The sequence below is a fragment of the Lutjanus erythropterus genome, chromosome 23, assembly GCF_056507025.1.
Source record: "Lutjanus erythropterus isolate fLutEry1 chromosome 23, fLutEry1.hap2, whole genome shotgun sequence".
NCBI lineage: Eukaryota > Metazoa > Chordata > Actinopteri > Lutjaniformes > Lutjanidae > Lutjanus > Lutjanus erythropterus.
In genome coordinates, this window is record NC_139339.1 from 22,631,842 (window position 1) to 22,659,117 (window position 27,276).

The window sequence follows — 27,276 nt, forward strand, 5'->3', positions numbered from 1 at the left end:
TCTTCCTTGTTGGTGTTTGTATGAGCCGTGTGGACAAGCTGGACATATTATGCAGCTTTGGAAATGGTGGGGACTCACTGTGACAGTGAAGCATTTAACACTGTTGAGGAGGTACATGTGAAATCTTTCCTGATATGCTGTTGTGTACTGTATCCTGCTTGCATACTGTAACGCATACCCTTAAATATTAGGCAATTTATGTACTAGGAAGTGCTTCAATTGAAATAAGTAACATTTGTAGGTGATATGGTATACACCAGATAAAGCACTGTGTATGCATGTGTGCAGGTGGTCATGCAGGAAGGAGAAGGTATAACGGAAGAGATAATGGAACCCCATTGAGGTAGTAGGGGTGTTTTGTTGGGCTTCAAACCCACACCACTCGCCTCTTTCTCTTTGTGAATTTCTCACTCTTTGTCTCTCCCCTTCCCCTTATGGTGACATTTTTCGGGGTTGTGTGACGCCTTGAATGACAACTAGGGGCTCTTTGGAGTGTATGTTGGCAGAGTGGCCTGGCTGAAGGAGATAAGGAGAGGAGGCCACACACAAGCATGCACACGCCCACACACACACACACACACGCACACTGCCCATGCTTAAAAACAGGACATGGAGACCTCCATACGCAAAATCCAATGGACGTCCTGCTATCATTCCCGAAATGTTTATGTAATTTGTTATATATGTATATAGACACACACAGCTACACACAATGTGTCACACAATTGTCAGTGGGTGTGTTAACAGTTGAAGCTGTCAACTTGTAACCAGCAGAAAATGATATGAATTAACAGATTTTGATTTGCTGTTAAAAATGGAATGAATGCAACTTTTCTGAAATACAAAACACCTGTGGAGAGATTAATTCACAAATAAAAAGGTTCACACATAATATTAGTTTGTCTCAGCTTTAACTCGCCCATATAGGTGTTGCATTTCCCACCTCTATCCATTGTGAAAATACTTAAATTGCAGCACCAGCATGGGTGCTGTTTGTTTGATTGTTAGTTTCTATCTCAGGATCTGACAAGAATTTAACAATCAGTTAGAATTTTAGCACAAGTGCATGAGCTACATCACAAACATATGCACACACACACACCTGTTGCATTGCACTACTCCAATACTGTGTGAAAACACTAAAAGCATTTCAACAAGAGTGCTCCCCGTAAGCACAGATGCTCATTAATATGTATAACCCTACCCAGTAACTCAGGGTGATACACTCACACATATATACACTCATATCCTCCGCTGCACCAGCGTAGAGCCCCAGCCCCAGCTTGCCGCCCTGCCTCGGGGATGGCAGTGGCAGATGGCGCCTGTTCAGAAGTGCCGGGTACCGAGATCTGTTGGTTGGAGCCCCCGAGAGGCGCCGTTGATCATAGAAATGAAGTGGAGATGACACTGATCACTCTTTCGCCTCCTCCCCGAGCTCTCTCAGTTTCAGTAAATGCAGAGGAACTGAGAGATACTTAAGGTGCAGAAAGGGTTGAGAGAATGGAGGCAATATGGGAGGTGAATGTGAACAAACCAGAAACCTGACGTGGAAGCAGTATCTGGGGGAATTGGAATGCAGACAAGGCAGTGCTACCACCTTGTTAACTAAAAACAACACACACAAAACGGTTGAATTGTCTGTGATAAGCCTGAGCAGAAAAAAGAAAGAAAAAGAAAACACCCCTTGATTGATTTTGGTATTTCTGAGGCAGCTCTAATTATATGCTTTTGTTACTGACACTGATGAAATACTCAGAAACAGTTATTGATTTGGCTGCCTGATTCTTTTTCCAAGGCAGATCCATTCCACTACAGCTGGTATCAATCTTTATCCCAGTTTCAGGTGCCTCTTTTAGCCAAGCAATTAGTTTTAATTACAGGACCTTATATGAAAATTGATTGATTTGGATCACTGTAATATGAGCTATTTCTAACGCACTGCCTTCCTCATTAAATTTAATATTGTCCACCCAATTTATTCTTTAAATTAAAAACTTAATTTTTTTTTTTGTTTGGTCATTTTTTGTGTTTTGTTTTTAATTCTAACCTCTAAATAACATTTATTGTGACATATTGCAGTGCACACAAACTATTGTCTGGCTGTTAGTTTGTAAACATTTTAATGGTGAATACACAATATTGCACCAAAATCAATACACTTTTCTCCAAAGTTTTCTGTATTTTTAGTGTCAGTTTTCACAACTACATGATATGTTTTGTGTCACTTTGTTGTCGGTTTGGGTTGATGCTGATGCCATGCTGGCATTATCTGTTTTTGTTGCTAAGTTGCATGAATTGGTGTGTTGACTACACTGGTTCAATTCAGGAACTAGACTCACCCCAACAACCATCCCTGTTATTTTCTCATGTGCAGTGTGAGAAGGGAAGCATTTACAAATTACTATTTATCTGTCATAGAGTTGGTGGTTTAAAAAGACAATAGACCGCTTAATTTCTTCCTAGATATCGTACATCATGGGGCATCGTCAAGTTCTGTTCATGTTTGTGTTCATTTGGAGCTCATTTAAGCGAACTTTAGAAGCAAAGCAACTTGCAACTGTGCAAGTTGCGTAGGGCCCCGCAAGGTATGCAAGGGTCCTGCCTCCTCAACAGGGCATCAATATGTACAGCTTTGTTGATAGGATGAAGCAGAACTAAGGAGAAAATAACATCCCAAGAGTGAACTGGGTCAACAGTAATCAGGTAAACTTGTGTTTCCTCCTCTCCAAGTTTGATATCATTCATAATGTTAAGCTGATGTGCATGATGCACCTCCCTCTGTATGTCTGATGTTAGCTGTGATGCAGTCTGTCTGTCATTGTCGTACTTACAGACACATCCAGGGCTGGTCTGTGACTTTGTGTCTGACAGATGTAAGAATGAAATACAGCTCATTATCATGTTTGATGAGCACCAACATGCAGCAGTGTTTATAATCTGTAGTTCAGAAAGATAACCGTGTCACGTGAACATGCGTACATATGCGCACGCACACTTTTCCGCAGTAGCCTCTATGGAGACCAGTCTGTCTGTCCAGACAATATATGGACATGATCTAACTCCTCTGAGGTGACTAGGAGCATCAGAAGTATTCAAATCCTTTGCTTAAGCAAAAGTGTGAATATCACACTGTAAAAATACTTTCATAAAACCTTACTGAAGGAAAAGTATGGACATATTATCAAATAAATCTACTTAAAGTAGAAGTAGTCATGTTGCATTAAAATATTCCCTGTCATTGTCACTGTTTACTGCTGTAGATATTTAAGGTTGAGCTCATTTAACTACTTTAGAGGCCATTGTTGGCTAGTTTAATTTACAGCAGTGCATCATGGTCTGTAAGACCATCAAATGGCTGTAGCATCACTGTCCTATGAGAACCATGTATCTCTAAAAAGTCAGAAAACAGCCTTTTTTCAGCTTTGTGGATAAAAAAATGCAGTATTTGTCTGAAATAAAAAACAGATAAAAAAGTAGAATAAAATGGAACCTCAGTAAAGCACAAAATAAGTACAGTATGTAAATGTACTCAGTTACTGTCTACCACCGATGATTAGAATTCTGAAGTAATGCAAGATAAACATTATTGAATTGACAGTGACTAATGATTGATTAATTTTTAATTTAAAATCAATTAACTGACTAATTCTCAGGCAGCAGACCCAAAGTTCAGTGTTATTTTTTTTCTACATTTAATCTATTCCAAAATTTCTTGTTAATGTGAATATTAACTTATCTAAAGATTCTACACAAAATATTCTATTCTATATATATTTTTTTGTACGTCATTCTGTTCTGTAGAGATCTACTTATTCTTTGACCGACAGGTGGAGCACATTGTTTTAAAGGTGGGAGGGCTGTAGTGGGAGAACTGGGCTGTTAGGTGTGACTGTGTGAAAAATGTCTCTCCAGTCAGTGAGAAGGGCCCCTCAGCAGAATTTTCCTTAGGGTCACATGGAGGTCTTGTGTTAACACCCAATTGAGCCACTCCAGAGTTCACTTGACAGCAGACCGAGACCATCCCCTAAAGGTGAACCAGACTGCAGTTGTGTGGTCTGCACCAAGTTTAATAATTCAGTGTTTGTTTCAACCAGACCAAACAATGCTGGTGTGAACCCTCCTTAACTCATTTACGTGTATTTAGTTAATCCTCAGATTCCAAAGTGCTGTCATGATACTTCAGAGTAAATATGAGACACTGTTAATATATAATGGTAAAATATTCAACTGGAAAGTTATAGATTATTGATCTTAGTTAGAAAATTCTCCTTTGAGTATGATTAGTTCTGTAACATGGCAACTTGGCAAGTAGATAGGCACACAGGCCACACACAGGCCTAAAGAGCCACACCAGAGAGGAATGCATGGCCAAAAGAGTGTATCCCATTGACAAAGACGCTTCCTTTTTCAATTTTCCCTTCTCCTCTGGTCAGATAATGCTCTTTTCTTTGGTATAAGACACACTAGATAATTGCATATAATTGGATTTAGCAGTTCAGTGACCTTGTGGCCAGTTTGTTGGACTTGACAGTAGATAGCCAGAGAGTGAGAGAGCATCTTAGCTTGTGTGCGTGCGCGTGTGTGTGTGTACTGTATATGTCAGCAAGTAGGTTTTAGTCTTATGAGAGACAATGATCCAGACAAGTCATGTCAGCCCGATCCCTGGCGACCTGATGTCAGATACTCAACAGTGGTCTTTAGCTAGTCCTGACAAAGCAGTGTACATGTCCTGACTATTTAACACATGCTAATGTTATCACTCTTGTGGATCACCAGAATCAATCTTTTTATAGTGTCACATAATAAGAAGTTCTAATAAGCAAAGGAGAGCAGTAGAGGGCCGCAGGGGATTTGAGTTCTTTGTGCTTCGAGCTGGCACATTAACATTCATAAAGTATCATGGATTAGAGCGGTAATCCTCAGGAAGTTTGTTTTTTCTGATTTTCGCGATATCTTTGGTGCTAACCAGTCATGGCTTTGGAGTTTTTACACTGCACTGCACTGCACAGAGACTACTTATATCAAAGAGTAGAGCTGCTACTGCGGCATCTCCGTTTAGGATGTTCTTTTTTTCCATCTGTTCCTTGCACTCATTTACTTTTTCTGTTTCAGTTGCAGTTACTTTCACTGTTCATTCTAACTGTTACATTTTATTTCCAAATAAACCAGAAACAAAACAGGGACATGTCCCTACCAATATGCAGGGACTGATCAAAATTTAAAAAATACCACTATTGTCTGTCAGTGTCTTGCCAGTGTTGGTGAGATTAGTGAGATTCAGTATTGTAACAGAGCACCCGTGCAAATTATTGCAGATGCAAAACAGTGACTTTTTAAGTTTTGAAAGATTGTTCCTTCTCACTGCCTAAATATTTTTATATGAAACTACAAATCTATTAATTTGTAATTTACTCCCATACATGTTGTAATCCCAACCAGCACTCCTCTAGCACCGTCTCCCCTTGCATGATGCGCCTCACTATAAGCTTTTACTATGCATACACTTGCCCCCAGACCTAACAGACTGACTTGAATTTCCAACATAGCAAATCTAAGTTTTCATGAACTCACAATGTTTATGGGGTAGTAAACTGGACTTCATTTATAGGAGAAGGCCAGACATATTTTTAAGCCAGGCTAATGTCTAATACAAGCATAATAACTGTGATGGTAAAATCAATTGGAGGCAGTGTCTTATCTGCCCTCTTCAACTAGTAAACTGGTGACCAAGTAATGACCCCCTGCCACTACACACATTAAGGGACAAAAGCACCATATTTAGGGGTCCCTCTGTCATGTGCTTTATGAGCCACTAATCCAGTTTCCTGTGGACTCCCTGGGGATGAGCTGACCCAGCGATGACTGGTATTCAGCAGCAGACACACTGCTAGGAATGGCTGCCACTCAAGGGATGAGGGCACTGAGTGCCAAATAGCTGGTGATTCAGACAGCACCAAGCCCCTCTGATGTACCGCCAGATCCCTGTGTGGAGGTGGAGGTAATGGGTGGAGGGCGGAGGAGTGGAATTACTGATCAGGGAGGTCGGGGCAACCCAACTACTGAATCCAAGTGAAAATATTGCTTTGTGTCAAGAAACCTGCAGCTCTATGCCTCTCTTTTTCCTTTATTGAGAGGAAAAAATGCAAAGGATGCAAAAATAGCCCAGAGAACAGATTGAGTGGTTTTCTTAAAGAGCTGTCGTGGGGCTCGAAACAGCACGGCAGATCCGAGGATGAAGTCGTGACAGATGGGATCAGTGGAGCCTGGCACAACAGCCCTATCTGATTAAGCAATCCTACACTGTATGAGCGCTAGCCAAAATGACGACGGTGGTGGTGGTGGTGAGGGTTTTGGCAGCAGCAGCGATGACAATATTTACTCTGTGGACAGTATCATAGTCCCGCGGGCAATGGCAAAAGTGCGCCTTTGCACATGCATACACACATACATCAGGTGTGGCAGTGGGATAATGTGGACTGGTTGCACCTAAGGCTTGTTTGTCTCCGGAGAGGTCCTCAGGGTAACAGGCTACTCCAATATGTTTCTCTTGTCATTTTAGATAGCCAGATGCCAGAGAAATGGATATGATTGTGTTTTTACTGTGTTTTACTCTATTTGATGCATAAAATACATGTAACATACTCTAAATATACTGTTGGCACCCTTGAATTTGAATTTGTCCACCTCTTTCTTCAAGCTGTTTGTTTTATATGATAGTAACATAATAAAATGCAAATAAATGCAGGTCTGTGTTTGCTCCACTCGTCTGCACTTTACCAGTGTTGTTATGTATGCTGACGAATGCTTACAGTTAAACAATACAGCCTTGCCAATTTGGACTTAATGGGCTACAGGATTCCTGACTATATAAAAAGGATTTTCCCCCAAAAGGCAATTTCACTGCAGTGGGAAGATTTATGAAAGGGTTAGGTTTATTCCATTGCCTTATACCTGCAATCTCTGCTGACTTTACCTCTGTGGGCAATGAACCAGGAGACTGATTCAAATGCACCCTTAATATAATTACAGAATTCTCTTATACAGTGTTGTAACCTTTTTCAAAAGCAAATCCCCCTTGACTTTGTCGAGTTGAGCATTATGTATTTGGGGGGATAATGTAATAAAAACACACAATGGCAAGCTTAATTGCTTGCAGAGAGTGACACATTGAAAGCGAGAAGTGAGCCCCTCAGTGAGGCTGTATAAAAAAGGGGGACAAAAGAAGAGGGGATGATGGAGGTTAGGATGAGAGGAAGATAAAGTCGGGCAGAAAATGGAAAAAAGAGTACAAAGACTTCATTATCAATTGATGACAATGACAGAGGAAGAAAGACAAAGAGAGCAGAGGAATGTGAAACAGAATGTGAATATACCAGTATGGCCATCATCATGGCAAGAAAGATACTGGAGCCAGTTGCCATGCCAACAAGGGCCAGGCTGCAGCATCTCTTGTATTTGTCCACAGAAGGCCTAAAAAGTGATGAGTGACTTTCAAGAGAAACAAAACTTTCTGAAGAAAACAATTCTCTGATGATGTGGGAAAAACGAAATGGATTTGTGTCAGTCTTCTCAACTTTTCCTGGGCCCGCTACAGTAGCTCATATATTTCAAGGAAATATAGCTGACACTTCAAGGTGGAACACTCCACATCACGAAAGGAAAATTATTAATGAAGGCAATGACAGGCTTTAGGCATTTCCTGGAAGATAGGATGATGAGCAGAAATATGGGTTCTGCTTCACCTCCTAAGAAGAAGCCTCTGTTTGCTCCGCTGGGTTCATTTATGTGTAACCTTTTGTATTAAAACCCTTTGCATTCACATTATTTTACTGATACTTCTTTACAAATACACACAGACACACACTCTTCATATTTATTGTTTCCTTTTTGTCTCTTTAGCTTTCTCAGTGCGCATCATACGTGAAACCCCATTTCAGACAGAGCTGGGCTATTTCACAGCACAGCGGCACAAGACGTCTCCTACATTGTGTTTAACATTGTTGAAATATTTGTTTACAAGGTTCAGTGCCGTTTAATTTTCTTGTGATCAGCTCTCTCTCCTTTCTTTCTCCCTCTCTTTAGCTCCTTCTGCTCGTTCGAACTCAGGAGCCCTTTTGTTTGAATATGCAGAGGACTTCTCTCTCGCTGGTATTTGTTCAGTTTGCCTAATTAGAGTTTGGCGAGATGAAAGCAAGCAGCAGGGCTTTTTGCTCAGCGGCTGAAACTAAACGAGATACTGTTGTGTCTCTGAAAAAAAACAACAACTTGAGATTCATTGTTTCCTTAATTTAGGGTTGCACTCTGCCATTTCATGGAATAGCCTCACCTTCAAAAGATATGGCTAGACAACAGAATGACAGTCTATACATCGTTTTTGTTTTCTTTTCAAATTACTCATCTGTCTCCACATTTGTCTAACATTTTCTTTTTGTGACTATTCCTGTGAACTGAACATGCATAGCAAAAGTTAAAAATATTTCCCCAATGAAGGTTCAACTTGAAAATGCTCTTCGGTCTTCATTTTCACAACTACAGCTTAAGTGCACAGGCTTATTTTAAGGTAATGTGTTAATAATTAATTTGGTTAATCCATAGGGATGAATGGATCTGATACCGATACCAAAATCACTGGATCGGATATGTTTGAGTGATGTGTTCACCAAAAAGGCTGCTGCTGTGTGAAAAAGATTCTATAAAATGAAGATGCAGTATAACTGAACCATGTTGTAGGCTATTTATTTCTTCTTTTAGGGGAGGAGAATATTTGTTTCACAGTTTGAGTATGAAGTTTTATAGATGGCAGGTTGAGTAAAGTGTATCTAGGTATTAATACATTAAAAGGTATTATTAAGAACTTAGTTGTTTAAGAGAGGGATAAAAATTGTATCAGACTGGTACTGGCATACTCAAGTTATAGCATCAATATTGGTATTGGACATGAAAAAGTGTGGTTGAGGCATCCCAACTATTTCATCTCAATGTTATCTTGTAAGGAAGACTGAACATGACACTCAAGTATTTAACACAAATTTTTTGCACAGTTCAGCTTGCTGATGAGTCTTTTTAAGCAACCTCTTCAGAACTATTTAATTCAGCATTGTGCTCAAAGAAACAAACCATTATGCTGTTTAGAGTAAGGAGGATGCACCAGTTGGGACTTTCCAATCTCAGTTAAATCAAGCTGCGTATCGTTCCCCACAAAGAGGATTCCAGCCTCAGAAAACAGGCTCATGAATTATGAATACATTTGTTACACAATTTCCATTAATTTTGCCATAATTATCCAACTCTCTCAAATGACTGAACTTCGAGGAGCACTGCAAATTCCATGGTCTAATGGTGTTTACCCGACCCAATGAGCTAAATGAAGTTAGTGCGCTGTCTCAGTTGGAGGACATTAATTTTCCATTATGGGATGTTGTTGTAGTTACCTGCTGAGACCCACCCCCTAACACAAGACAGGAAGTCGCCCTGTCAAATCCTCACGGGAAGCCACATTTCCAGGAAAAGTCATTACGATTTTATTTTTTTTCCTAACACGAAACTACAGTTCACTGTTGTGCTGTTAGTGGAGAGGAACAGGATGTGTGCTCCAAAATGCCGGCTGAAGGGAGAAAATTGTCAAAATGAAACATTAAGCATCCACAAACGCTCAAGGCAAGGTGCTATTTTGCACTAATGTCCCTGTAGATTACTTCGCCTCTGACTTGAGCTTCCATGGCTCAGAGGACCAGGGGATTTTGTTGTTGTTCTTACTTTATCTCACTGACATGGGTTTACTTTTGCAACAGAGGTGACAATAATATCAAAAAATATCTTCCTCTACAAGTCATTTATACAGACAGCATACCCCAAAATCAAAAACACATATTTCTGTTCTGGCCTGTAGTGCTATTTATCTGAGACTGTGTTGGTGTGAGTTGCCGAGTTTTGGAGATTTCTGCCATAGAGATGTCTGCCATCGCTCAAACATAATTGGGGTTGATGGCACTCAGCTTGTGAAAAAAAAAAAAAAAAAAAAAACAACTAAAAAACTCAACAGCAATGTCTCTTTACAGAAATCATGACCCAGTTACTCAGGATAATCAGCAGACCTCGTTGTGAGCAGTGCCATGTAGTAACTATTTTCTTCCAAACTATACCTGCTAACCATATCACATGCAGAAGACAGTTTTTAGTGTCAGTCTTCAGTTACGCATTCTACTTTTAATCCTGATTTCTGTCTTACTTTTAGTAGTATTGTCATGTGGGCGTGTATTCTATTATCTTATTCTAGTGGCTTTAATTTTCCATCTTATTTTCCATTATAGCATTCTATCACTGTTTCATGTTTAATCTGTGTATTTTTTATTTGAATAGTTGGGTGCATTTAATTTCTTTGCTGTTAAGTACTTTATAGCATGGGCTGCATTTATTGTATGAAGGAAGTTGTATGTAAACTTTATTAGTGAATTATTATTATTAAAATATTAACTTTTTTTTTTATTTGGGGGTGAACTGTGCCTTTGATAAACTTTGAAGGTGAACATTTCTAGATATTGATGGATTTAGGATTAACTGAAATTTGGAACACAGTATGAACCGACATGATAAGACAGACGGAAATGATGCTAGTAGCTTTAGGTTGGGTATGTGCGTATGAAGCGGGTGCATGTGGTTGTATGTGCTCATCACCCACTTGAGGACTGCCTTCCTTCCTTCCATCAATGCTGCCAGTCTCTCCATCACATCTGACGTTGCAATTACAGCTTCCAACATCCCACAAAAAAAAAAAAAAAAAAAATTGTAAAGGACGACTTGCATTTTGTTGCCCACTCCCTACTCTCAGCTTCCCTAATGAGTAGAGTCCAGAAGTGGCAATCAGAGGCATTCATTCCATGAAATTGACTGTGGAAAGAGGGCGGATGGACCGGGGAACGGTTGTAGGATGCATCTGCAGTGCTGGCAGTTGAAGATTAGGAAGAGGAGAGGAAGGACAGATGGAGAGAGGACACCAGATCTCAGTGGGGACTAATGATTACTTTTGACCTCATAAATGAAAGGAAAATAGAGGTCAGACAGAATTTATTGGTTCTCCCCAAGTTGAACGAAGCATGGCTCTTCCAGGCCAGAAACCCAAAACATTCAATAGCTGGAAAAAATACAAACAATGGAAGGACAGATGGGAGATGGTGCCAGTTTAAATATAGGAGATATACTTGAGGACATGAGGAAGCTATGTTCACTGTATTACACAATTTGCTTTCACTCCTTTGAAATGGATTTATAGGGCTTTTATTAGAGCCAGTGAAACACTAGTGCTCCTTTGAGCATCTTTAGTCTGTCTTGTGTAAATTAGCATAAGTGAAGAAATCATCAACATCCCTTCAGTGTGTTAGCTTCGATGGCTAAAACCTGAAATCGGTCCAAATTCTCGTGCTCGACATATGGAGGTCCAATTTATTTATGAACTGTTTAATTAAGATGGAACAGCAACTGTTCAGATCTCTACCCCTCACCAATCTCCAAGACGCTCGGATTTATTTTTCCAGACATATCCCATGACATATTAGCTGTGTTTTAATGAACAAAATGCGCGAGTCAGAGTGATTCACTCAGCGTTATGCAGTTAATTAGGAAATATGGGGGAGCATAATATCTTGATATGAAATATTTTCCTTTGTACAACTTAACTATGATCTACAGAATAGACAGTTATTAAGCCAATAAACAACACTCAAAGTGTTTGCAGTCTGGTTAAGCCCCTCCTGAATAAAAAATTAAATGTTGCTTTGACGTTTTTTAAAGTATGCACATGTTTCATATCCTTCATTTCAGAGTTAGGACAGTGCTCACATTAATTCTAAAACACCAAACCAATGTCACAGATATTGGAACCAGCAAATAGACAAGAATGTTTTGGATCATTTGTCATTGCAACATTGGTTTGAATATTCTCTGTCTGCAAACCATGGCATGTGCAGTCTTAATTATGTAGTGCTGCTCTGTCTAATTGGAACTTTGAATAGTAAATCACACCATTTGACAGGCCTCCAAACAACTTAGTGCATCGCTCCTGACAGATGATGGCTGTTGCTGCTGTGTAAAGTGGAAAGTGACCATAAAGATTTAATGCCTCACTCGCTCAGCTTAAGTGCCTCGCCTGGGGTCAACAGTTCCCCGTGGAATTTCTGAGGAAATCAAAAGCATGCATACACATACGCACATATATACACACACACACGCACGCACAACACACTCAGAAGAGAATACTCAATTGCTGTAAAAGGAGTATATTTTTTATTCAGCTACCTTGAGAATCTAGGGCACTCTACCAGAAACCAACAGACCAAACCAAGAAATAAACATGTAGTCACGATTTTTAGTACATATCCAGTTTATGTACATTTTACCTGCACTATATTCAGTTGTCGAGTAATCACCAAAGGCAATAAGGCATCTCACAGTGCTAATTAGCATAGAGTTTGCATATTGTAGGTTTTAGGTTTGGATTGCTCATGATCATTATTAACACAAACACAGAATCCACCAATAATTAATGTGAAACTTGTACTGTGCCATGATACAATCTTCAGATTCAGATAGATGTTCTGAGGTACTATTGCAAGGTTAATCTGTTGGGTGAGACACATGTGTTACTAATATCTAATGGACCCTCCACTCTATAAAACTCATCCACAGCCAGAGGACCTCATGCTGCAGTCAACATGGAAGTGTCTCAGAGTAATATCTCTCCCTAAATCATTGCTGCTTCAAATACTCAACACCCGTAGGTTTGGATGCATCTTGTAAAAACTAGTAGTTTCATCCTTGTAAAGAAAAGCAGCTGTGTTCGGCCAAATTCACATTGTCTTTGATGTTTTTTCAGGAGTTATAAAGTCATTAGAGATTTCTTGTACCACTCTTGCAGCTGTTCATTATGTCCCAACACTAACAGATTTCACAGCCAGAACATGACTTAATACACTGATTCATCTGGGAGCTTGCAGGGTTAGCTGTGTATGTTCAAGTTATATTGACTACATTTGCTTTTTTGCCATGATGGACAAGCTCTGAAAGTTAGATACTCAAGTATTTGCAGAAATATTCCAGGATGCCACCAAATGGCCACTAAATGTTCAAACTCATAATTGTGTAATCACTTTTTTCCTAGGCTCTAACTTCTGTTTCATATCTTGTGGTGAATTTTATGTAATTATGTTGTAAAAGACTTAAAAAAAGAGTGACTGTGAACTGTAAGTGCAAAACAGAAGACACTGTAGTGACCTGCAGACTGTAGGTGTGTATACTGTACAGTCCTTGAAGAAACTGACTCAATTTCTGTACTGACAAAAGCTTAACCTATTGAGCACATAAGGACCAACAAATCAAAGCTCCAGTAGTGGTATGGCTATTGGATTGAGGGTCAGTGCAGGCAACAGGTAATTGACAAAGCTTTATCCCTGCATGCCTTGCTATTCTTTTCTTTTTTGGCTGAAGCAGAGCAGTGGATTTCTTAAACCTAAACAGCATGTACAACATATTATGAGCAAGGCAGAGTGTGTTCACTGTAACGGTTCTCAGATACAGACTTAAAAGTGGGGAGAGCAATAGGCTGCCATTCATTGTGAATATGACTTGGCTTTGTAGTTTAGCACCACCCACTGAGCTGATTAGATATAAAACACAGCCAGTGGCACTACAGGGGAAAGTTTAGAAAAACTCAACTTTATGCAAATGTCCTCTAACGCAATGCAAGTAACAACCAGGCAAGAACCAATGACACTAATTTTAATGCCAGCAGAAACCGAGGCACAGAGTTGTTTACTACTCTGCTCATCTAGTGGAAAGGGTATCACTTCCAGCTAAAGCTGTACAATTAATTGATGTATGACCAAAACCGCAATATGGCAAATGCAATGCCCAAATTGCAGAGGGAGTTATGTTTTGACAAAGGAAAAATGTGTGTCAGAACAGCATTATAATGAAGTTCTATAGAGCTGCAGAGATGCCCTGGACTACAAAGATTGCTGCAAGAGCAAAGCACTGTAATCATGAGTGCAACAAATGTAAATTGACGATAGCAAATGACAGTGAGTCCTACACTGCAAATTGATCATATTTATAACCGTTAATTGTCTGTCTGAAGCTAAGCCTAAAGAAAAACAGTTATTCCATCCCGGAATAGAAATTTCAAAGCGGTGTTGTCAAAGAATTATATTACAGTAAATATATTATAGATTTCTCCTTTACTATTTTATTTCAGTGAAAATGAAAATTGTGATGCAGACATGATCATTCCCATTATAGGTGAATCGTATTTCTGTCAAAATATTGACAGTATAATTGTTCGTACCGTATCATGCAGCCCTATAGTTCGAGATAAAATACCGCATATAAAATACTGATCAGTCTTTCCATCTTGGGTGCCATTGTTGTATTAAACGAATACCACAAAAACCTAATATGGGGAATACTGGGGAAAAACAACAACAAGTGTACAACAAGAAATTAACGATTCCACCATGTGTAGTATGGTGGCAGCATGAGACCACAACTGTCCAGGTAAACGAGAAAACATAAAAAAATACATCCTCAGGGGTAACACACAAACGTGTAAGAAAATATTGATACACTTGAGTATCAGGATATTGTATTGATTTTTCAACACTGTGAATTATGTGATTATTCATGCAAATTGTGGCAGTGGTTCACGGATGAATTGAAATATTTCACTCGCTAACAGTATCACAATATATTGAATCATAACCACTGCATTGTTTTTATTGGTTCTTGCCAATACACAACCCTACAGACACACACCAAACTACAGCTTCACGAGATGCCGAGAGTGCCTTCTGTATGTGTTAGTCCTTTATTAAAATCACAGTGAGCTGCAGTCTATGACTCTACATCAGTATGCCTCTATGGACACAGTGAGCAAGATTTTCACTTGATTTCATTTGATGTTAAAGTAAAGAATACGTTTCTCCCTTCTGAAACTGGAACAAGCGCTGTGTTAATAATTTAAAGCTTTGAAAGACGTGGAAGCCTTTAACATCAATCTGTAACTCCCTTCAAGATTGTAGAGGTCTTCTTAGCCCCTTACCTCCCACTATCTCTTCCTTTCTCTCTCGTAGAATAGATATCCACATTGAATTATTAAAGCACTTTAAATCCTACTACAGTTTCTATATTACTTAAGCTGTGCAAAGACACTATGCATTATAGATCAGCCTACTGAGATGAATATTATTCACATTCAATCAGAACCATTTTCCAACATCTTTTAAGCAGATGTTTTCACAAAATGCCCTGGTTTGTTTCTGAGGCCTCGAGGGCCATGTCTGCACGTTTTGGCAATGGAAGACGTACAGTGATGATTACGCTGTGAAACTTTATCTGTGCCCAGGCCTAGTAAAAGCCAGTGATTTGTGGATGTGTCAAACATTTTGGATATTGTGCAGTTTTATATCTCGTGCCAAGGGGTGCACCGAGCAATAAGCTGCACATAAAACCATTTATTGTTCTTATTTTATACTTCATGACTTTTATACACTTTGATAGTTCTTGCTTTTTGCTAATGCTTGCTCCCACTAAAGTCATCAAAGGCAGTGTCCTCAGAAATATGTTTTCATCGCTGTTGTGTGACTGCCATTTTGGGACCAGCAAGTAAAGAAGGGGCTTTTGTGTCAGTATGGCATGTGCTTTCAGGAGGCGCGTAAAGTGTGGTGGCCATATGCTAGTGAGAGTCCTTGGAGGAGGATGCTATTTAACATGCCATCCCAGCACCACAGGGGGCTTGAGAAGCAAACACATTCTTCCTTCTGACTTACTCTCTGTGTCCATCTGATGAACGAGGGATAGAGGAAGTGAGAGAAAAGGAAGTGCGGAAGGGGTTGAAAGGGATAATGATGATGACTGCCATTTTTCTCTGTCCCCTCCAATTGTGTGTTGCTGCTGCTGCTGTCCTGAGACCCAGCACATCTGTTCATATGTGTATGTGTGTACGTGTGTTGGATGATGAAGCTGATGATAATCTGTGAACATAATGACAGATTAATGTCCTACAAGGTCATTCAAGAACATGCTGTACCTGTTGAATGCTGCTTACAAAACAAACCCAATACTTTCACATTCGATTGCCAGTGTATTTCAAAGGTGTGTGTGTCCCAGTTGGTTGCACCTTCTGAATTCTCTCTTTCACCGAAGTAGGCGAGCTTAATTGACTTTTTAAAGGTGCTGTAAGTGATTTCAGAGAAAGATAGTCGATTGTTGAGTGTCATTCTCAGGTCCTCAAATACCGACACTAATAAAAAGAGACATTGCCCTAGTTGACATTGCCTGTCTTTGTCGTTATCATGCAGTATCTGGTACGACACTGTTGTTTGAGCTACCAACAGTCATTTGCATGAAATGAGTAGTTTGCAAAACAACAGTGGCTTGTGTTCATCAGACCTGAAAGCCAAGCAGAAGACAGTAGCAGATGAGGATGAGGAGAGCAGGAGGCAGCTGCAGCTGGCTGATGGAGGGCTGGGTGTGGAATCAGGGAGCAAAGAAAAGGTGGAAAAACTGAGAGGAAACGGAGGGAAAGAGGAGTGGGCCAGATAAGACATAAGCATGTCTCCTTCCTAATGGCAGAATTATGACCCTGCTCCATCTGCCACTCAATCATAACCAGCCAATCGGAGCCGCTCTCCAATCGGTGCTGGTTCCGTTAGGCACTCCCATCTGTACTCACCACAGAATTAAGGATGTAATCAAATGCTCAGATGTCAAGGAGATGGGGAGACTCATATCTTGGGCTTGGATTCTGTCACGTTCCCAGTGTGTGTGGCAAGCATTGCTGCTTGTGGCTGTGGTAATTTGATTTGTGCTCCAATATGGATGCAGAATGGAAGTTAAGAGAGATCAAGCTTTTCCTTATGTCTGTTGTGTTAGGATTAAATTAAGGAATTAGGTTAAGATTTCTTACATTGATCAGTAATTTAAATTTTAAGTCATGCCGCCTCTTCACTCTTTCAACCGACTTGCTAGTTAAAGCCGTCACATCCTAATCAGAATCTGGCATGTTAGGAGTCTGGCGTCCTATGCTTCTGCCTAGGCAACCGTAATGTGTGTGAGTGGCTGTGTGTTTTTGAGTATACACGGCTTTTGTGGCTTTTGGAAGCATGGATCAGATCACAACTTTCTAATTTCCTGAAACAATACATTGGAATTAATTTGTCGTTTTGATTGACTTTTAGCTTTTCTTTGCCACTGTGCTGCACACCTGTCTGTAAATCTGTGGTTAACACTTGCTATGAAGATGCCATCTGACATGTTTTCCTGTGTGTGGGTTTTCTTGCCTTCTCTTCTGCACCTTTTCTCTTCCTCTGCCATAAAACTGTGCCACTGTTTTTTGCCTGCCTGAGGTGGATGAGGCCCAGGTGGGGGTTGGGGGGTATTTGAATGATTTGGTATGCAGCGACAGCACCGTTCTGTTTCATTGCAGGAGCCTTCGCCTTATCTCCTTAATGGATTATGAGCAAGGGAACAAAAACAGAGGGAGGCAGAGTGAGAATGATTGGACTCCCTGCAAAGGGCCGGCAGGAAACGGACTGCAGCCAGATAAATAAAACACTCTGCCTGTACATTTCCTCTGCCCCTGAATCACAGATGTTATTAAGAAAGAGGACAATAGGAACAGCTTGTAGTCAAGAGTCATTTGAGCTTCTGTCGTCTTTGCATTCTGATTTACCTGCTCGCTGGTGCTGGTATGGATGTGTCAGCTAGTCTTTTAGGCCGGAGTTGTGTGTTAATTTGTTTTCTGAGACATTAGACACTATCTTTTTCTTGTTTGTCTGCAAGGAAAAGCAGGCAACAACTGAATGTTTAAGTAACCTTAGCTGTCAGGCACCTCAGTTAGCCAGACCATGGTTTAAATGTCGATGCATGGATGTCACGGAGACACACCTTGGCTCATTTACTATGCATAAAAGCTGATGTTTTGGCAGAGATTAGAGCTGTCTCTCCGTTTTGCTGCTGCTTGAGTTCTGAAATCAGTATTTTAGTACATCCTTGATTCAAGAGGATAAGTGTAAGGCTGTATTGAGTCATTACAGCTCTGCGTCTGAAATGTAATTTATGGCGTGCTGCATATCTTCTACCTGTTGATTTGATCACCATCCATGGCAGACAACAGTGGCCGTTTCTTTGGAAAATAAGGATTATAGATTGAAACTATACCAAACTATGAATCTCATACATCAGGGCAAAAAATCTGGGTCTTTTAGGTTGCAAATAGGTTGATATTTCTACATGTTAGACTTCATGTTGGTGAATGATGATTCTCCAGAAGAACAGCACAACACTCCCTTGGCTGCAACACTGCACTTCCTTGGTGCTGAGGGGTTATTTAGATTGAACTGTGCTGGTTGTGCCAAAAGTGTTATGTTTGAAATGGTATTGATCAAAAGGAGACAGGTAGGCTTGAAAAGATTTGACCTTTTGGGGCTTTTAGTCCAGCAGACATAATGTTGTTGATATTCTGTGCTGCCTGGGGTTAAATCCAATTTGCTTTAGCGATTCTGTTTATTTGGGAATAAACCTCGCTTTAGGCCATAGTTAAGACCATGTTTCATTTTTCTTCCAGTTGTATTTCTCTGTTTTGAGGTTTGCTTCCTTTCACAACCCCTTTCACAAGACAAGCTAGTGTATGTTTACCCTTGTGATGATGTTTGAACAGATATTTTGCGATCATTTTCCCTCCTGTCAGGCATTTTTTCCCTGATGATGCCTGAACAGGAGCCTTCCCAAACGGGTCTGTATGGAGGCTGAATATACTATCTCAAACAGTAAGAGCTATTGTTATATGTGTCATTGTGGTTGTAAACATGTAAAGGCTGCTGCTTTACAATATTTTATAAACCTTTTTTTTTTTTCATGTTCTCAGTGTAGATGACACAAATGTTAAAAGGTGACTCCATCTGCATTCATTTTTGAGTTTTTCTAAGGGACACGCCGACTTAGTTGTCAGCAAAAAGCTGTGATGTAGGTTAGAGCGCTGATGCCCTCACCTTCCTCAGCCTACAGGGTTTATATTTGGCAATGTCATCATGCATAAACCTATGTCAGGTCATGTAGGAAAGTATTTTTAGAAGGGCTTGGGAAAAAAGCCTTTTGACATTTTGAAACTTGTACTTAAACCATATTTAATGTTAGGAATTAAATACATAAGAAACACTACTGTGGAGCTACAGAATGATATTAAAACCTCAAAAAAGGGAAAAAAAATATATATAGATATATATAGAGATATAGATATAGATATGTATGTGTGTGTGTGTGTGTGTGTGTGTGTGTGTTTGTGTGTGTGTGTGTGTGTAAAATGATGGATCAGATGGATGTGGGAATTCTTCAGACTGTTGTTTCTTACATGGTGGTTTTGATAATGTGGTTGCTATGTCTGTGTGGCGCTGCAATTTTCTAACTTTTTTGAGAATTGATTAATATTTTTGCTTGAGAAGTGACTAAAACTATTAAACATTTGCTGTTTGTGGCCTCTTAAACTTGGAGGTTTGGTGGCTTTTTGTTGCTGCTTTTGATAGTAAATGAGGAGTCTTTGGGTTTTGGACTATTGTTGGACAAAATAAGCAAATTAGAAATGTCACCTTGGGCTCTAGGAAATGTGATGAGCATTTTACACAATTTATTGACATTTTATAGACCAAACAATTAATTGATTTTTTATGAAAATAATCGGCAGCTTGATTGATGATAAAAATAATAATAATAATAATTGTTTGTTGCTACCCTCCTTCTGTGGGGATGATTGTACTGTGGCTGGATTGGCAATAGTTGTGTTTGATGAGAAATTGAAGAAGTGATGACACGTGCTTTGTTTTGAAAAATCCTATCCAGAAACTGTTGTGTTATGAATTTCACATAGTCATAATATTGTGAATGTTTGTTTGTGTGTATGGATTGCCACAGTATGCAAAATGGTTTGCTTGGTTCTGTGGCGTGATGTTTACCAGCAACAGCAGGAGCTCATTGTGGACATATTTCTTTGAAATCAGTTGATGTGCTGTTTGGCGAGATGTGTGCTCTATAGCCTACAGGAAGTTAAATAAATATTTTGGGCTGTTGTTGTGATGTTGTGTGTACTCTGTTTGGAATAATCTTTGGCCTTGGTTTTTGCAGACAACACAAAACATTTTATCCTGTAGCGTTTTGCCAGGTTTATCTCTGACCCTCTCTGTGTGAGAGCTGTGATTCTTTTTTTTTTCATGGTTTGAGTACAGTAGGAGATGGGGAATCCAGTTCAAGCCTTTTCTGCCAAACAGTTCTCTGTGTGTTCCATAAGTACTCCAGAGGAAAAAAAAGCATTTGTGAGAGCAATAGCCTTCGGGGGTTGCGCCAAATGAAAATGCTTTTTTTTCTAAACCCCCCACACCTCACTCAAGAAGTGTTTGCTTGTTTTCTGTTACTATTCGCTCTTTCTCTCTCTATCTATCTCTCTTTCTCGTTTTTTACCTTTGATTTGAACTCTGACATCCAAGTCTGCCCCAGGATGTCTGTCACAAACTGCAGTCCAACGTTGTGACAATGCTTTTTTTCTTCCCGTGCCTTTTATGACCTTCTTTTCTTCCTCTTTCTGTTCTTTTTTTCTGTTTTTTCCCTTTCAAGGTCTGGCGCACCTGACGTTAAACGACCAAGGTATGGGTTCATTCCTTTTTATTTTGGTTCTGTTTTTTTAGAGGAATTGACTCAGCCTCTTTGCCCCCGACCCCTCAAAACTGCCGCTTTCCCTCACAATCTCCTCCTCTGCTTTTTACCTTCTCTTGGTGCCATGTCCCTCCATTTCTTCCCAAATTCTCCCTTGTCTTTTTAACCCCTTTGCGACATCCTCCCCTACTGCCACCCCCTTCTTCCTCTCCCTCCACATCCCCTCATTTTTTTGGTTGTGACTCCCGCTTCTCCTCCCTCTCCCTGCCGCCATGTCTTTGTGCTTTTCTGTGACCTCCACCAATGTGTGTCCCACCCCTTGTCCTGTCCTATGGCTCACGTCCTGGACCTTCACCTCTGACCACCTTTGACCCCGACGACCTGACCCAGGGGCTGAAGGTAACACTTTTCTGCTATCCCTTCTGCTTGGGTTTAAACAAAACAAAAAAACAAAGAAAACTGCTGATTCTATTGGAAATGTGTTTGCTGGTCAAAGTTACAAAAGCAAAATGTGTCCAGACTTCCATTCACTTAACACTTCAAGGTGAAAGTGTTGTCGAATGTGCAGAGTTTCTCATCACCACTCTGCTGACATTCCCATTGTTTGGCATTTAGATTTCTTTTTAAAGGGCTACAGTTCAAGTTCTGATTTAACCTCAATATTATGTGTTAGACTTCCTTTTTATGAGAAAATGTGTCTGCCATTGTTCTGATGTTGCTATGAACACTGGATGCTATTTTTGATGTATTTTGTCTTCATTTACACCACAGCTGTTTAATGCCTGCTACAACACACTTCTATTTATGCCTCACACTTTATTCTCCTCATCTTTTGACCTTTTGTGCATTTGACCTTTTTTTTAAATCATGAGCAACAGATTTTTAATGTGAAAATTTCATGTCATTTTGAGTGCTCTTGCAGCCAAAATACATTTTAAACCACACACCGAGATCCAGGCTGACTGTTTACTATCCCTCCCAGTTATGTTCTCCTCATTCTCTGACCTTTCTCTGCCTCTGGCCTCCCAGTGAGGACAGTCCATAGAAAAAAGTGTTAAAGCAAAGTTCACCACTGAGAAAGGAAGTGAACGAGTGCAGTAGCCAGTGAATGTTCTGACCTTTACTGGTGTGGAGAGAGCTTTCCCTCTTCTACCATCAGAGTCTGTGATTCATGCAGACTTCAGCAACAACCCCTTTCCCTCGACTCAGCCCGACACTCTTTCACTGATTAAAGTTGTTTTCCCCTCGTCTCAAGAAACTGAACACTCAAAGGAAAGCTCAGGTTTCACTGGAAAATTTTGAAAAGGATTCTGACTGCTTTGACTATTAATGAACCCGCTTCAACCTTTAGTCATTTTAGCCCCTATACAGTGTGAGAGCTGGCACCAAATTCACCTCAGTCTTTTTGTTGTATTTGTTGGATTTTAGCTTCACAGAAAGTGGTCGAAAGTTTATATTTCAACATTATATCAGTGCTCTTGATACTTAGTTCTCATCGTAGGTTAAATAGAAAAATGAGATTAAACTTTAATTACTGCTGTGAAGAAATGTGATAAATGCAGCAGCGGCAGAATCAAAGACAACAGTGGCGTCTATCGTTCCATCCATGTGTAAAATGATTTGCATGAACTTGCTTTATCATTAAAAAAAAAGTTCTATTATTGTCAGTTCTTCCACTGCAGGTGAAATGGTGCCCAGAAGATGACCTATGAATATTTTGTGCACAAGCACCCATAAGTCTCTGCGCTTAATTCATTTTAACAAGTTAAAAAAATAAAGACAAAGCAAAGTGAAAAGCATCTCCAGTAGAGGTGGGAATCTGTTGGCCCCTCACAATTGAAAGCGATTCCAATTCAGAGGGCTATGATGTGATTATAAAATATTTATTGATGCGTCTTGATGCATCAAAATGTTTCTAATTTCTATACATGAGTTTTTCTCAGTGTGACTCCTTGCTACTTTAAAACAAAGCATATTTGTGTGGTTCCACCATAAGGAATGCCCAGCCTTACAAAATTGCAAGTTACAACTGTGTAATTCAGCCATACTTTACGTTTTGGTGACGCCTCTGAACGCTTAACTCTATCAAGTATATCATGCTTAACTTCACCAAACGACAGACTGCATGGGGTGTAACTGCTGCTGTAGTGGGCCAGTCACTCATCATCTTAAATCAAACTGATAACTAAACTGATTTCTCAGCCTTAGCGCCATTTTTAATGCACTGTTACAAAGAAATAGACTTGTATTCCTTTTTAATGTCTGATGTTTTGGCCAATCACACATTCAAACCCCAGCTCTGTTTCAGAGCTCATCCCGGGAGAAGACTTGTGTAAAATAGTTCCCCTCAATTGCACAATACCCACTTTTTAACCATCATCAAGCAAGATGTTTACCAGTTCATTGCTCCAATACTGCTCAACACAAAGGCGGAATATATTTCTCTATCCCCAGCAGACATTTTCTGCCACCACAAGATGAATCATAACCATAATCCCTTCATCTCTATGCAGCCTCTCCTCTGCCTCCATATAGTATCTCCCACAACCTGCTGCCATTTAACTCTGATCCCTGTCTGTAGTCCACCCCAACCTGTGCTGACTATTTACTCCAGCCACTCCCTCGAAGAAAGATGAGCACACAGCAAGATAATAGAACATACCAGATATATAGGAAATCTGACATTAGAGCATCTGTGCAAGTCCAACATCTCCCCTGATACACGCCCTGATCTCAGCATCAGACGTTCAGGCTCCGATCCACCATATCCAGGCTATAGCTGTGCGTTTCGTGTCTACCTGGGTCCAGCAGCAGCATCTGAACTTGAAAGGTAGCTGGAACAGAAAATGTCATAAGAGAAAATGGGGTTTGGGATTGTGGCAAACAAGGTAAGGGAAAAAGTCTAGTGGATAAATGAAATCTATCAAATGCAGCTAAGCTGATTTACCGTGCATGTCACCAATAATAATTCATTAATAATTTATTTATTATTATTTATTCTTATTTATAAAAAAGACATTCAGTGGTGGTCTCAATTCTGCTAATCCTTTCTGACATACTCAACTGACTCTTGTCTGTGTTGGAAAAAAAAATCAAATTTGGAAGATGGTTAGAAGATTTTGCTGGGGGATGCATAAAAGCCACATATATAGACACATCTTAATGTTGGCTAATGTTAAAGAAAAACAACTAACTAACTTGCTAATCTACATCAACTTAATTGATTTCGCAGCAAGTTGGAACAGGGACAATAAAAGATGGGGAACATTGTGGAATGCAAAAAAAAAAAGTTTGTCACATGTCACAGGTAAACAGGTTAACCCATTTGTAAATGATTACATTCTATTTTTCTTAATGTTTTACACAGAATCCCAACATGCAGAATCCCATTCCCATTATTATAATCCCATTAAATAGGCCACACAATGAAAACAAAAATTATAAAGTAAATAACCTAGCGGGTGGACTTCATATTAACAGAGTTCAAAATAATTGCTCATTTCATCACACGATGCTTGGCCAGCCGTTTATATAGATCACCATGTTGCCAGAATTAATACATTATTTCCATTAGACAGGCAAAAAAAATCAATCAAAATCATAATCAAAATCAGACAAATCAATAGACCTATTTAGTTAAGCCAAGAATGTGTGACATGTTAGTGAGTTAGATGATTTTTTTACTGGAGGATTTATACACTTTCAGCTTCAGGCATCAACCGTCCTAAAATCAGTGTTTGTGAGCACATGCATGTGTCTGTGTGTGTCAGGACAGACACGCTTTCAAGAAAAGAAAATGTTTTGGTCACTGTTAACGATCAGAGGCAGGTGCCTCAGCCATCACATAACCAGGCCAAGAAAATCAATGTCAGTCTCCTCTCAAACCCAAGGCTGTCCTTCACAGCTGTAGGAAGGACAAACCCCAGGCTTCAGTCACTGCTGATCTCTATCTGCCCGTCTGTAAGACGGCTGCCAACCCCACACATTTGGCCACATGTTAGGAAAGCAACAGATTACATTTAACATAAAAAGTGATTATCATTTAAAAAGGGGTTTAACAGACATGAACTCCCTGAAGAATCATTTACACCAGACAAAGTCATTGAAATAGGCTACATTTTTTGGATAAACATCACCCTAACTGTTTACTGTTATAATGTGAGCAAAAGAGCATTTTTCTCCGCCGCTAAGCTTTACTACTCACACTTAAATATTAATCTTGGAATAACATTATTCTTATACACTATAATTTCAGTGAAGAAACAAAGACAAATTCTCATGCATAAATATGGATGAAACAAATCCATAAAATTTTTATTGCCTAAAAAAATTACTATGTGGGAGGTAATAAGCAATTTCTTTTTACAGTTAAAAATAGAAAGGACATCAATATGTGATGCTACAATGAGGACATTTTCCTATGTGCTATCACCTACTTTGATTTCAAATGTTTGATCCTCAGCTCATCCCTTTACTTTGAACAAAACCAGTGCTTCGAAAGCTGGTTAATTGTTACATTTCAAGGTTTCAGGTCAATCAAACATCCCCCACACTAACCACAACAACTGCAGTTTACATCCACAGATGAGTTGTAAGGTAATGTGAAGTAATGTTAGTATATTAGCCTTAGATTTGACAAATTAGTTGCAGCTACCACCTTCATGATGACGTATTAATACTCACTTTTGTTTCTCATGACTGTTTCAGTGCTGGGAGTCTGTATAATTGATTGTAAGATGTAATATCACCACTCTTAATTGGTTCATACGTTTGGGTGTATGGTGAGATAAGTCTAGATTTTATAATGTGTAGAAATTCTGTATAAACAGCAGCAGCAGAAGAAGGAGGAAACTATTTGGGTTAATTTGTGGGAGGAGAGAAAAACAAATAATAAAGTTATTGCAAGGTTATCCTGATGGCAGTGCACTATTGACCAGATGTTGTGGTCAAACTTTCACTGTGATGTGATTAACTTTCGAGGGGCAATGGCCTCGAGTACATTTTGCACAACATTCACAAAGGTGGAAAAAGGGGCAGAAATTGAGCTTCATCTAAAGCTAACAGAACTTTTGCAACTTTTGACTTCTTGCTCATTTTGGTCCAGCTTGATCTAGGTTTTATAGTTTCAAAGAAATAGTAAATTAATATGGAGGAGCACCCTCAAAACAACTGGAGGGAATGTGCACACAGGCATATTTTAAATATGTAATCTATTTATTTTATCCTTCAGATGTAACAAAATGGACATGACTGTGTCATAAAATCCAACAGGATTTCATCAAATCTATATTGATCTTGATGAAACATACAGAATTTCTGACCAATCTTGAGTGATGAGTAATGTCCAAACCCTGTGGCTATGAACTAATATGAGATCTGGACATCATGAACTATTAAGTATTGGATCAAGTGGGACCAGATGAGACAGAAGTGAACTGTATAATGTACTTGTGGACACCCAGGATTTCAGCCCTGAGAATCAGTAAATCAACATAAAATCAGCAAAATCTCGGTTCGCTTCAAACTGCAACATTATTTAAGAGAAACTGCACACTTAACCTTCAGTGTATCCTTTAAAAAAATCCTTAATGTTTTTTTTTTTTTTTTTCTGCCCTATTTTGGGCCTTTATGATGAATATGAATGTAATATGAAATTGTTACAGAGTTCTTAATTTTTTTTTTTTTTATGAAAAAAACACTAACTACAACAATACACTAAGTGCCAAGTTGATTTTTTGAAGGGGATTATAACAGTGTGGTACATGTCAATGAATAGCAACAACACTGGTTTTAATGCATTCTTATTTTTTGTGCAGGATCAGATTTAAAATTGATACAGTGATTTAAGGGCTTTATGATTAATATGACTAAAAATATGATTTAAATGCCAATCCCAAAAACTCTTATATATTTATTCAACTTAGGGGTTGAGCATAAAAACCATAATCATCTTCATCATCAATCATTATCAGTTTCAGAGTTTTAACCCTTTCCAGCTTGTTTATGTGATGCCACTGCAGCTTTTTTCAATGAGAAGGAGGGACAGGGCACCTCTCTGTTGCTGCGCGTGCGCGCACACACACACACACACACACAAAACATCTGGAAAATAATAAATATCACAATTATCACAATCATCCTGCATAAGTGCAGGATGAATTTCTAATTTTATCAAGTTAATGAACATAGGCTCGATTGGCTGTCAGATCAAAAGATATAGTTTTATATGAATTTACATTGAGCTAATTTCAGTGTCTGTATTTGGATTCACACACAGACACAAACACATACACACACATTTATTTGTCAAATCACACATCTACACTACACTATACCATCACTAAAATCACAGACAGCTTTTTTAATTGAAATATATTCAGGAGGTCTGCAGCAGCGTTAGCAGCACAAGAGTTCTATAACAGAGAAAAGCCTCTCATTGAAACTGATGGCATATGTGAGAAAATAGTACCTTCTAGTGAAAACCAAAATAAATAACAATTTTCAAGTTATGAGTGCAGGGAAGTAAAAGAATATTTTAAAACTCTTGTTTTAATGATCCATTAGCAGGAAGGACAAAAAGTTTGGTTT

The 27,276-nt window shown here is 39.3% G+C and overlaps 1 protein-coding gene across 6 annotated transcripts in view; it reads left to right on the plus strand.

Moving 5' to 3' along the window:
• The window catches only part of nrxn2b (neurexin 2b), an 884,227-nt gene that overhangs the window by 201,655 nt on the left and 655,296 nt on the right, over positions 1-27,276 (plus strand). For 5 of the 6 annotated variants that reach the window (XM_084712252.1, XM_084712251.1, XM_084712247.1 and 2 more), the window contains exon 4: positions 20,650-20,679. The exons of the other annotated variant lie outside the window; for it this stretch is intronic. In XM_084712252.1, the coding sequence (XP_084568378.1) occupies positions 20,650-20,679 (30 nt within the window). The remainder of the gene's footprint in view (positions 1-20,649; positions 20,680-27,276) is intronic. 6 annotated transcript variants of the gene reach the window in all.